Source organism: Helicoverpa armigera, chromosome 12 (genome assembly GCF_030705265.1).
Source record: "Helicoverpa armigera isolate CAAS_96S chromosome 12, ASM3070526v1, whole genome shotgun sequence".
Classification (NCBI taxonomy): Eukaryota; Metazoa; Arthropoda; class Insecta; order Lepidoptera; family Noctuidae; genus Helicoverpa; species Helicoverpa armigera.
Window position 1 is genome coordinate 3,933,223 of NC_087131.1, and position 14,395 is coordinate 3,947,617.

At 34.6% G+C, this 14,395-nt stretch overlaps 1 protein-coding gene across 1 annotated transcript; it reads left to right on the top strand.

Moving 5' to 3' along the window:
• Positions 1 to 4,918: 4,918 nt before the first annotated feature.
• Positions 4,919 to 11,244, top strand: LOC110375159 (arylsulfatase B). The gene is given in 9 exon segments (XM_021333183.3): positions 4,919 to 5,237; positions 5,318 to 5,399; positions 5,740 to 5,899; positions 6,437 to 6,660; positions 7,723 to 7,831; positions 8,636 to 8,707; positions 8,710 to 8,787; positions 9,091 to 9,762; positions 9,964 to 11,244. Coding segments are annotated over 9 exon segments (1,791 nt in total). The 5' UTR covers positions 4,919 to 5,223; the 3' UTR covers positions 10,344 to 11,244.
• Positions 11,245 to 14,395: the final 3,151 nt, after the last annotated feature.

Consider the following 14,395-nt stretch of genomic DNA (forward strand, 5'->3'; position numbering starts at 1 on the left):
CATTTACTAGCTAAACTTTCATATCCAATTAAGAATCGATTTGATTTCAGTTCCTGAACATTTAATTGGGAAGCTAACAAAAGAACATACACAAAGTCAAAGGCATTGTGAAGGGAAGGCGAGTGACACTGTCGTGTGTAACAATACAGTAAGTTACAATTTAGTGTTTTACTGCAGCGGTCTAGGAGAACACGCTAGTTTGGCGACGTAAAGTTCGCCCTCACCAGGGAACATTTGTCTCGTCAGCTCGCGAAAGTAGATGTTGTTTTAACAACGCACCGACCGGGTTACACGGTCCCTTTGATGAACATTAAACCAATGTAGCCTGGTTAAATAAATGCCCGTAATAAGTAAACAGTGGCGATATGGAAAGTTGGGGCAATTTACGAGCCACGGAACATGCGGCCGGAAACGTTGGCAACAAGAGGTGTTAAACTTTTAATTAGTTCGACAACTTTCAAAGAAGCATTAAAGCTTCCTGGCCGCTTGAGCCCGACCTTTGTTTTTCACTTTGTAATCAATGAGGACAATTTACACAAAAAAGGAGCTTTTATTTATTTAAATTCTTTATTTTCTTTGCAAAAATATTTTATGAACATCGATATATTTGACCAAATGGAATCCCAGAGCACGTACTCGTAGGTATGCGGATATGAGAAAATAAGATTTGCAAAAATGTGAGGGTACATCGGAATTTTTCGGAAATATTCTATCGACAGCTGTTGCATGCGAGATTTTGAAATGGAATTCACTCGCAGAAACTTTGGTGTTCACTAACTAGGACTAACATGTCCAGGTTTTAGTTTTTAGTTGGTTGAAGCTTGCTAGTGCTCGTTGTTCTCTTTGTTTTCGTATGCCATTAAGTTAATTAACATATGACAATCTAAAACAGGAATATAGGAAATGAGGACACCAAATCTCCAGAATGGCTAAACCGATTCATACAGAAGAAAAAAGCTTTGATTTGGTTGTACTATTCAAAGTTAAGATAGGTCCGTTTAAAATTCATCTAGTGCATCTATACACTGTGTTGCAAAAACTTTGAGCACTTTTGTAAATGTGTTCGTAAGTAAAAATATGCCACAAACCCTTCTTATTACACTGTGACAAAACTGCTACTTATTTCATAAATCTGACCAAACAAATAGAAGTGCCTACGTAGTTCCTAGAAGACGTATTGTATTTACTGCTAACCTACTGTAGGTCCATTCTAAGCACGAAAGTGCTATTAAAATTGAAGCTAAATTTTATTACCGTTGCGAACGTACTATTTCGGATTAGGTACGGTCTTATAAGTAATTTATTAACTAATTAATGTTATATGTTGGCGTGAATGGAAGTATTTTAATTAGGTAAGTAAATTTTGTTTTAGAATTAAAGGGTTAAGTAAACTAAAACCATTTAAGCTATGTTTAATAGATGCCCACAAAATTGTAATTAGAGGAAAACGTTTACGTCAATATTATTAAGTTAATTATCTGGATTTCCGCCTAATAAAACAGTATAAACTTACTCGAAAATAATATACATCGAGACATATTTTTATTACATAAGCTCTTCGCCGTGTCTGTCTGTCTCTTTGGCATAAGTAGTTCTTGATAAACACAAATCAACTGTACGAATGCTCATGCGGTTTTTACCAATAGATTGGCTGATTCATGAGAGGGTTTATTTCTATAAACGACTCCAGGTGTAGCCGGGGCTAGCAGTTATTATTTTAAAATATAGATAATAAAAATAACCTCCCATTCTATAGATATAAATAAAATCTGAGAACTAGATGCGCCCATCAGATACGCTAGTCTAGTACTTAATATCGCATAGTTAATGCTTGGCATCACTTAGAATGCGCCGAACAAGGCACGTCCACTCTATAGGTCATGGCTAATCTAGCATTTGGCACGCATAAAATGTTGCGGATTTGCGGTTCTAGCTCTGTCATCGATGAAACCACGGAACATTATATTGAGTAAATATGTTATCAATTAGATGTTATTGTAATTTATTTGATCTTTGTTTGAAATAGTGATTTAGGTACGTTTAAGAGAATTATGCTCTTTTCTTAACCCAGTTAACAAAAATTTGCCCGGTTTCGTGAGCTCAAACATAATAGCGTACTAGAGGTACCTAAAGGTACCAAAAAATATTTGATACAAGTAATTATCTAGGTTGTTGAGGTTCTAACACTTTAAAGGTTTCCTTCGCAAAAGGTTGTAGGTTAAATTGCGGTATGTAAACCGATATTTATTCCAGGAATTTAGTAACTAGGTAGGTACTCTTTACTACAAAATTCATATACCTAATAAATAACTGTAGTTGCTCGTACCCAAGTTACAGATAAAGATAAGTCAATACTTCAAAAGTAAATAACGCTAGGTATAAATAAGTTCAATACGAGTCGTTGAATTCCAAGTATTGTTCGCTCCCAGTGCACTGTAAACATCTTATCTAACTGTATATTGTTTAAAGAAACCCGAAAACAATGGCTTAAAAATGGAGGGATTTCGAACCTGGAATTGCTACTTGAGAGATTTATGAACATAATATACAGGAGTAGAGAGTTAATGCCTTTCCTCCAACGCAAATAGTCATATTATACAGAATGTTGCCAAGGAGCCGTCTATACACACATTATGTGTGATACCGACATATTTATGTGAATTATGTGTTATTAATATTGGGAGAATGAATATGAATGTACCTACTTGAAAAAATATATATGGATTAATATATTTGGGAACGTACATACCTAGACTAAATTAAAACGATTTCAATTTTAACGTAGATTTTTAGATCTAATGAAAGACGTACTATACTCGACGATCATTATTAAGATCAAGGTGTCCTTATATACCAATAGCCTACAATCATAATCATGTACAGTTAGTTGACTTGTTGTATACTTTACAAAATACTACAGTATTCCTCTAATTAACCCTTAACGGTAACAAACGAGTTGTTATGTTTTATTCAATAAAAACGGGTAACCCATTAATAACACACAACTCATTAAATAACATTTAAAAATTCATTATATTTTAATAACAATGGCAAATTGGATTGCGGTTTTTCTTTTCGATTTAAATATTCAGTGTTCGGTGAACAAAGTTCTGAAAACAACAGCCCAAGTGAAATTAATGGAATCTGTATTTTGTGCCGCTACAGGTTTATAGGTACTTGATTTATTTAACAACAAGTTAAGTATTTTTGTACTTTAATGTATGTATAATATCATTAATATCTAAGTATGAGTAAGAGAAAGTTAACTTTGAATATGATCACAAAAGAGTAATGTACAAGTAAGTAACCAAATAATGAATTTGTAAATAGCATATTTTTAATTGCATACTTTTTAATACTCAGTGCTTTCCATCTAACAATAATTTGGTTTTGAGAAAATTTATCAGTATGCTACCCCATGTCGAAGACGTGGCTCAATTTTAAAATGGATCGTCGTTAGTACCTATACCTGATCTCACACTATACCTGATCTTAAACCAGTTCAAGTATATAATAATACCTTGCGGCAGCTTGAAGAAAGTATAATCTAATCATGCAGCGATTTCACTTTCATAATATGCTGGAATGAGGATTTCCATGAACCAATATAAGTGAACAAGCCTTACCAGGTTTCTATCTAGTAGAATATTGTTTAATGAAATATTAACGCTGTCTCAATTTTTGTATTCTAAATATTATAATTTGTTGTTTTACGAGTTCCTTAAATAATTACGTTGTCTTCCTGATCCCGCAACTGATGTAGCCAGATGTTCTCATTTCTCATGCAAATGCTTGTTTTATAGCAAAAACTTGGCCAAATCTTTTGTTTTTTATACCGCCCTATTCTTCAACTTGAAACACCATACTTTGTTTTTCAGTAACTTTAAGGATGTCTGTTAGAATTTGATTATCATAATGTTTTGGGATGCCAGACTGTTCACAATTTGTGAAGGTCTCGTAATAAGCAGCCAAACCTAAGGTTTCTTTTGTGACCAAATAATCCCCACACTGGCGTTAAGTAAAGCCCTTTCCACTTCATTAGACAAAGACAGATTTACAGAGAAAACTTAAGTGTACCGATGAATACCTACTGGTAAAAGTTAGGTGAACATAAAGGTACATGAACGTCAACACTCAATTGATAACCCAATCTAATAGTACCTGGAACAACTATTAGATACAATAGTCTAATCAAATTAAGATATGAATGTTATAATCAAAATCTATTCAAGAAGAAAGTATCCTTATGGTAGTCGAAACAGTCTATTTATGGTTTCACGCTATTAGTTTAATGATGCGAAGAAAGCAATTTTTCAGATAGATTAAAATCAGACTTCAGAGCCAATTCATCAAAAGACTTCATCTGATTAGATTGAAAAAATATATTATCCTTCAAAAATATATATTTTGGTCAATATCTCTCTTCTATTCTTAGATAAAAACCCGTTAATATTCTATTGCCAGATATCAGACAGGTCGTTGAACTCTTGAAAGTCACGTTGCTAGATTTTTACACGAAATCTGAATAATTTATTTCAGGTAAAAAGTTGGTGAAAGATTACTTTGAATTATTGGTCTAGGAATATAAAAAATCAGGACTCATGAACCTAAGTTGGTACTCAATAATTTAAAATTTATCAATTGATCATATTTATAAACGTTGTACATGAAACAAAGTGTCATGCATCGTTATTGTTCTACAAGTAGAAATTGGGACTGAAAACGTATAAATGATTAATTTTAGTATTGATACAGGTGCGGAATTTTGGGGTAAGCCCACAGTGATGAGCGACGCGTGTTATTCACGCTAACACGTAGGTATTTATTAAATTTTTTTGATGATAGGTAGACCGGTAGGTATACCGTTAGTGGGTTATTGAATCTAGACAAAATGAAATTTTCCCAGTTGCGATTCCCAGTCTAGGTACAAATCAACTCACGTCGTAGAGTGGAGGCACTCTTTGATATTCAAAAAGCACTTTAAAATGCGTCCATTCTTAATAATAAAAACGTTGTCGTTGCCTTTCAGAATTCATATTTTTTCTTCGAGTTTTGTCATTCAGTTTTCTCGCTAGTGCTGTATTTCTGTGTATATTTTCGCTTAGCTAACCGTGTGCTAATATATTATGTACCTGTAGTTTATTTGAGTATCGTTTCCAAATAGTTATTTCATTCGGTAGACATGTTTCAGAAGAAGTTTGTTTCGGACTACATTTGGCCAAAATGAGACTATTTTAGTAAGTTATTTAGTAAACGATATTTGGTCTATTTTCGATACAATAGGCGTCTGTTTGTACAAAGTTTTCCTTTGTTTCAGTGTTTTCACTTCGCTTGTGGTTTTTATTAAATGTGAAAGTTTTTCCAAGCCCAATATAGTTTTTATTGTGGCTGATGATTTGGTAAGTTTCGTGGAATTATTATTAAACATATACCTATGAGATTGTAACCAGACATATTGTAATGATAAGTTTGCTTTAACTACTATTCAGAATAATTTTAACAACTCTTTCAGTAAACACAACAGAATAAATAATCAAAACGTAAATTAAAGTTCCTTTTGTGGAAGTTAAAATTCGCAAATAATTTTTACATTACAGGAGTTAATTTATCTTGTTTGTTGACTGACTACCAAGCGTATTCATACAAACAGACATAATTTTTTGAACCACTATGTATACCACTCGGATACTTCCCCTACACCAAAATTCATCATAATAATCTTAGCAAAATTGCGTACAGGGTTGGGGCGACGTGAGTTTCCACGGCTCAGATCAAATAATGACTCCTAACATCGACACTCTGGCATACCAGGGAGTCATAATACCGCAGTACTACGCCGATTCCCGCGGCACCGCGTCAAGAAGCGCGCTTTTCACCGGAAAATATCCTATAAGAACGGGTACGTTTTACGAAAACGCTTTCTTATACGAAGCTACCGTGAATTTATCTGTGTAATATTTTAAAGAGACCTGTTTATTTGCATTTAGGGTTGAACTGTTGGATCTTGAGATGTATGGCACAATTTGTAGATAAGAAATTTGGCTTTTGTAGTATTTTTTCGGAGCTCTATTATAGTTAGAGTAATTTAAAGAACAACTGAAAAAGAATAATACGAGTAGGCTGGTAAAAATATAGGCACACTTTAAGTATTTATAAAGTGAAATGTTGTGTAGATGTTCATAAATTCAATACGGATATTCCATCCTCTGTCAACAGTCATCATGTCGTTTTCATCAGAATCTTTAAAAACATGTTCTATATTATTTTAAAAACGTATATTCATGGATTCCATTTCAGTAGTTAGTCATATTTATGCATATCAAACATAATACGAGTATCTATTTTGCATATTCCCTATCAATTCCGATTAGACACCACTCATCCATTAATCAAGCAATTCCAATAATGTATTCTAAATTCGACATTCATGTTTTAGGTACTCAAGGCGTTTCAATCGCTTCTGCCGAAGATCGAGGTCTGCCTGCCACAGAGTATCTATTGCCACAACATTTACGAGAACTGGGCTACACCACACATTTGATAGGTAAATGGGGCCTCGGTAAATCCAGGGAACATTATCTACCCTCTAATAGAGGCTTTGATACATTCTATGGCTTCTTAGGCAACAGTGTGGATTACTATACGTATAATCACGTCGAGGTTAGTATGTGTTGAGGTATTTGGAACGCAACGTAGCATTGTTACTAGTTAGGTTAAAGAACTTTTTGCTTGAACTATGAAATGGGGTCTAGAATTTTTCATTATTTTGCTCCTGCTTATTGGAAGAGTTTTCATGATTTCAATAACAATGATAAAATACTATAGCAATTAATTTTTGTAAAATAACTCATCACTTAAGTTTAACAGTTTTGTAATTTACTGCCGTAATTTCAAGGAAATAATTACCCGGATCGTGTAATTGACACCTCAAAGGAATCATTTCGGAAGTCTATTATTGCTTGTTTGCATAGTCATATTACTTGAACATAATATGTTATTGTGAATATATGTTATTGCGTGTGAGGGGAATGAATTTATGATTGCTTATGGCTTTGTCATTATTACGAAATACTAGATTTCGCAACAACTTTTCCCACAACCAGAAAAGTTTCTGTTTTTAACTTTATTCCCCTCCACCAATTCCAAACCAAATTTAATCTCAATCTATCCAGCAATTTTGAGCATGCAAGCGTGACAAACAAACTCTCAAGCCATGTATTCACTGAGAAACAATTGTTTATAAACACTGTTTCAGAAACAAAATCTACGTGTTTCTGAAACAAATAATTTTGTTTCAGAAACATATAATTTTGTTTATGTAAACACTACGTGTTTATCGAATGTTTCGTTTTGGCGTTTATAAACAAATGAAACACGCGTCCACACTTGTATGCACATGTTGCGCAACTGATTTGTTTCTGTGCTCCCCGCCACGGGTGGGGAAGAGGAGGAGGAGGAGAAACATTCGATAAACACGTAGTGTTTACAGAAACAAAATTATATGTTTCTGAAACAAAATTATTTGTTTCAGAAACACGTAGATTTTGTTTCTGAAACAGTGTTTATAAACAATTGTTTCTCAATGAATACGTGGCTGAAACATCTACGTGATGTTTCAGAAACTGTGTATCTGAAACATTGTTTCCCAGTGAATACATGGCTTTACCTTCTCATATCTTATTTTAATGAAATAATCTGAATTTAATCATGTTTATGTTACAGACATGGAATGATACAGTTTTCTATGGACTTGATTTCTTTAATGACTTCGAACCAATTGAAGATCAAAGGGGTCATCTCACCGAAGTACTAACGGAGAGGGCTGTTAAGCGTACGTATAGCTATTAAACTTTATGTAATAAACATTTGCATATTTGTTTGATGCACTCCTTTATAAACATAAACAGTGTTAGAACATCAGAGAGAAATGGTTCGTGGTCTATTAAGTAGATTCTAGTTTCGTAATTTGATTTTTTTGTGGTAGGAATTTGGTGATACTATAGGCAGTTCGCAAATGACCTGCCTGTGGTAAATAACGTATTTTAAACCATACCCAATGGAATAGTTGAAGTGTCAAAAACACAATAATTCCGACGAATTGAGAATCTCCTCTTTTTGGGAAGTCAGTTAAAAGTTTGTTTTACATGTTACGCGGACAAACCCGCGAGCAGGCATTGTTTTAAGTGGGTATATAAATCCAAATACGTGCGGAAAAGCTAAAGTGTCAATAAGGGTAACATTGAAACTTTAGGGTAAACCAAATAGGTTGGGTAAGTCAAATAGGTCGGTATAAGTCAAGTGGGATTATGAGTCTAATCAAAAACATTAAGTGCCTTTTGTGCTTTTGTCGGATTGTGAACCCAGTTTTTAATGAATAGATTGGAAGTCTCATTAGTAGTATTGTTTTAACTTTTATGTTCATTGATATACCTAACAATGACATAACTCTGTTAGTTTAACGACAGATAATTGAAATTGAAGTTTTAATATTAAAATATACCATACTATAAAATCATTTCGTTGTCAAATTGAGTCTTTTGTATTTGCTTATGGTACCACATGAAAATATGGCAAAAAGACCTTACGAACTGCGAGTTAAATCCTTCCTTTATCAAAATTAATTGAAATATTCCAGTGATAAGGAATCACGATACATCTACGCCTCTGTACCTTCACATATCGCATGCTGCCCCCCACATCGGAGGGGGTACGTTAATCTGCAGCCGCCCGAGGAGCTCATCGCCGCAAACGAGCACATCGCACATTCGGCACGCAGATTATACGCAGGTAACTGAATCATGTCATATGACCAGGCTGAGGACTTCGACTTGGGAAAACAGTTTAAATGGTACATTTGAAATTATAATCAAAAGTTATGGTACTATCACTTTTAGATAACAAGTTCATTAAAAAATATATATAACGCACGATAACTAAGAAGTTATTTTTATTTAGAACTGTCACCACAGTCCGATACGTCGCATATTTTATGTGTTCGTAAAATAACAGTACTTGTAGATAGAAACCACACTTGTGTCGTCTAAGGCACCGTACAATCACAATTAACAGACCAACCAATATCCCCCACAGGTCTCGTTACCGGCTTAGACAGGAGTATCGGCCACATAGTATCAGCACTGGCTGAAATGGAACTACTCAACAACACTATCATCGTTTTGGTTTCTGATAATGGTGCAGCTTCAACTGGATTAAACCGGAATTTCGGCTCGAATTTACCTTTGAGAGGTACAAAAGGCACGCCCTGGGAAGGTGCGGTGCGCACGACCGCGGTCATATGGCACGCATTGATACCATACAAAATTTGGCCTGGACTGTTTCACGTGACCGATTGGATGCCAACACTAATTGCTGCAGCTGGTGGCCGCTTCAACGAGACAATAGACGGCATCGACCAATGGAATGCAATAACAAAAGATGAGCCATCTCCACGTAAAGACTTATTAGTTACAATGGATGATCTCAAAGACTACGCAGCGTTTAGACAAGGAAATTACAAAATTATCGTAGGCAACGTTGATCCAAAAACAAGTGGATATTATGGCATGGAGTTAAAAAAGTTAAGATTACCCTCGTTTTCGTACGAGAACGTGTTGCTGAGCTGCGACACAGCGCGTGTGCTAAAGGAGACTTTAAACATCAAACTAAATCTGAACACGGTAGCTAGGACACGAAATATGTCTAATCTATATCGACACATTAATCTGACAAATATAGAAGAAGACCTTTGCATCCCAACTTACGGTTAGTATAGAAAAAAAACTATTAGCAATTAAAATATGTAAACATTTTAATGAGTCATTCTGTGGTTAACCATTATTTTTAGAAATCTGATAACTTTGTTTTTAACCAAGATAAACATATGCTTGTGTTTATGCAATTAGATCAACCGCAATGAATTAATAAGCTTCGTAAATGAGAGGATTTATATAATTTTTGTTTCAGCAAAAGGCTGTCTGTTCGACTTGAGCGTGGACCCAGCTGAGACCAATGACCTGTGGTCCTCTCATCCGGACCTCGTGCAGCACATGGTCCTCAGGCTGCGGATGTACTGGGCCGCAATAAATCCACGACACAAACCAAAGCCAGATCCACGAGCAAATCCTGCACTTCGCGATTTTATTTGGTTCCCCTGGCTTGATAACGAAGAAAATGTATCAAAGGCTTTACAGGCATTCCCGTCTTTTCCTTTGCAAGTTTCCGCTGGCGAGCTACAATATTTAGTGGAGTTCAATCTCAATGCGTTCAAAGATAGTTTGACAAATTACGTTAAAAGCTCAACTGATGCTATCAAACAAAACATCGCTAAATTATTCTCGTTTTAAACATAATTCAATAATGTCAACCTCTTTGTAAAAAAATCTCTCACTTTCCTTTTTTAATTGTACGTGGTTTATATTTTTATTAATGAAAAGGGGTAGCAAAAACATGCTTGATGACTTGGATGGGCCGAAATAATGAATTTTATGAGCCGTCGAGTTATTTTGTCGTCGCTTCGCCGCCCGCCCTTTGATCAAGGCGTGCATTAAAAAGGAAAATTGGTCAGCTTTTTGGGTTCGCATAGCTGAAAGAGCAACTGTGTTATTATGTTAAAATAAATAACAACATCCATCTATGTCTAAACGGCGTAAAGGGCTAACGAAATAATGTTCGGAGGAAGTTCAACAATTTGTTATTGTATTTCACAGATTCATAAATATAAACAACAAAAGTTATTTATGTATAGGTAATACCAGATATTAATGGACGTCATTATTTATTGGAGACCTTGTGATATACGAAACAGATCCACAAAACTGTGGTATGAATAAAACATAGCATTGCCTTCGCTCCAATTGCTGTGGTATCTATAATTTAAATGAAATCTTGAAAGAAACAAGGCTTTTGAAGATTTTATTCATAACTCGTATAAACGTCGTGTATTTATTGTGGCCGTTTTATATTCATCTCAGCAAGCATCGTTATGTTTGACGGTTGGGCGAATAAAGACTGCGGATGCATGTACAAATATACCAATGTTACAAGACATTTTTAATGTGATTTAATCAAATTCTATATTATGAATACATTGTTGGTCATTAATTCGTTACATGTTTATTGCAATTATTGTAATTTTTGGACACCATCATTAACTAAGGAGGTAATTTCACCTGTACAATTTTTATATTAAGAATACCTATTGTTATATCTTATGTCTTTCGGAATGATGGATTGTTACATAGTTAAGTACCTAATATAGTGGATAAACAATTCCAACCGCTTTCAATAATTTCATGTTCATATTTTGAACTCTGCGTGTTTCTATTTATAATTGACATTCTGGCACGTTCTATAAATTCGTGTATCTGCTGAAAATGAGTAGTTTAATGCAGATAAATAAAGCATGTTACGTGTAGATAATAAGTTCATGTACTCTAAACTGTTAATAAATAATGATTATTAAAATGTAATGCCCAGAAAGCTTAGAGCAACAATCACGTCTGATAAACACAGAAGATGTTCGTGTCTGTAAAATTGTCGACTTTAGGAACATTAAATCAGGATTGATAGCAGGAACTGTGAGCGTTACCCAAACGTTTTGAATCGACTTAGTATTGGCGTCATAAATCTCTTGAGTCGAGAAGCCCTCTAATCTAACTCCCGACAAGAAATATATGAGCTTTCGTTTGTACACCATTCTTGCACTAAGGAACCGCGACAATTTGTGAATGGCAAGAAAAACGCTCGTCATTTCAAAGCTAAGTTTCATTATAACTTTTAATGATGGAACTTCACATTATTTATTCATGAGGCTGTTGAAGTTTAATATTTCTGTGAATCGTAATTATTTTTTAATAACTTCTAATGAAATGTCACGGTAATGGCGGCTATTTCAGCTAGGGTAATATTAATTAATATTTTATAGGCGAAAATTACTATGCAAAGCGATACTAATTATATCTAGGTAATTTGTAACATGTTTTCATTTTAGATAACAGCTAATAGTAGATTCGTTTATAGGTCCAAAATAAAGGTTTTCTATCTTCAAGGTATTCGTTTCCATTACGGAATTTGGTTCCCAGCGGGCTGCGGAAAACCTAAAGTTGTAAAAAGACTACAAGAGTGACGAATCACCGGAATCACACAATACAGAACTTCCAATTCCTATGTTCTGTGCAAAGTTATTTATTCGGAACTAAGGGATTGGCGCGGCATCGATACACTGAACGTTCTCATTGTTTATCCTGTAAAAATAAACTTTGCTCCAACGAGAATGTACTGATATCACCTTTGTGCAAAGATTTTATGCTTCCATTGCATTCCCCTTAGTGAAAAATCTTCGATTTATACGACGTTTCTGCGGTTTTGTTTGTCGGAATACTATCGTTTGCGCGAGTTCTCTCACTTTCCGTACGGATACTTCGAATAAGTTCAGGTTAAGTGGTATAACATGTATATAACAAAGTGCACTAGGTTATAATATAACTATTTATTTACAGCAATATTATTGTATGCTGTTTCGATGTTAACTTAGAATTTGCTAAAATCCTGTTCCAATGAATCTATGTTTATTTAACAACATTATTTAGGCCCGCATTCCTTAGCCCCGCAAACGCTTTACCGTACCATCATTGTAGGTACAAGTAGGTACAACATAACATATAGCCAGCAAAATAGTGATTCTATTTGCATGCATGGCTGTGAAACAAAGAAGTGCGCATTTTTCTCCCGAAGAAGTTTATCAGTGAATTGCCATCGGGGAGGGCCGCTGGCACGGCGCCAGGCTGCGTTCCTAACAACTTTATTATGCATTACCGGGAGCGCGTCAACCCTAAATAAGCAACAGTTCACTTGCCAAGTTTCGGCTTTACATTTTCATTAGATAGCGGTCTGTCAACGCGTGTGTGATATTAGCGCATAATTTGCGATAACACCCGCTCAAGATTTTGTACTAGATTGTTGATTAATCAAATTCAAAATAGATGTGGGTGAAGAAGGGAGACTTGTTGCGTTGTGTGGGTAACTTTGTGTTTCTGGAGCTATATTATTTTGCCCTTGATGGATAAGAAACTTAATCATTCTTAATTTAGAAGGTTCATTAGTTTTTCTAGTCCTTCGTAGGTTGGTTTTAGAGTTGGTAATTTAGAGTTTTATTTCTGCTATCTTAATATACTTATGCTTTATTTCTTAAACGAAAAACAATAACCAATTAATGTATTGTTACTTTATTTTTAGAGGTCAGCGGTTTATCTAAGTAGTGGGTGTAGGTCTAATCTGAATTTACTTGTTCGCAGTCAATACATAAAGGTCTTTGCATTTGACCTTTCAGAACTATCATAAGTCAGTTTGATATTAAATGGTCAACTAAATTGTTATCTCGTATTACTGAACTTAAATGTCCTAAATAACATGGTGTCATTGAAAGGAATATTTTCACAGGAAGGGCGTTTGTTATTTTAAATGTTATTCGAGTGTTGCTATGCACATATGTATTTCAATTCATTGTGTAGATGAAAGATAAAATTTGGATAAATTGAATGAAGCGCTGGGTACCTATTTAATGCGTATGATAGGACTTACGTATGTGTGAAACGCGGTATTCTATTCTACAGTCGCTTTTACGTTATGATTACATGACTACGTTAACACAAATCTCTTAGTTTTAGTAGTAATCTGTGGTTTTAGGCATATTGTAACCTACTAACTAAATAGATGTTTGTTTACGTTACTTCATAATTAAATGTAAAGCTAAAATGTAAAGCTGCAGGGTTTTCCATTTTTAAAGTACGTTGTTGAGTTTTTTGTAGCGTAGGAGTCTGATAATGATGCAATATGATATGATGTGAACTATATTTAGACAAGAACATCCTCAATTGTGTTTACAACAATAATTACGGCCGTATTTCTGTGTTAAGTAGGTCGGTATTTTAATAATTTACTTTATGACTTGACAGTGTACCTGATTTATAAAACACCAGCCACCGATTCTGGCTTCGTGCGTTAGATTAGCTCGGAAAAATCAGTACGAGAAAGTTGTCACCACCGCTATTATAAAGTGTGATGATGGTGGGAAATGTCTTGTACACAGATATATCTAGCAATTGCGAATGACGACAGAATGATTGTTAGTTATACATACGTACTCGTATACTATTAGAGAATCATCAAACATTGATGCTTTGATAATCTTCATAAGTTCGTTTTCATTTCAAAGCGGTATTGTTCTACAATTTGTAAAGTCGAGTGTCGGATAACGACCTCACACATGTTCTAAAGTAACTTCACTTCTGAGGACCAAAATAAACTTCTAATACATCTCCACATTATCTGATTGTAAGTTCTTCATTCTTGTTGGAATTTCACGAGAATTTGTGGTCTTCTAGTTAGAAAGTTCCGT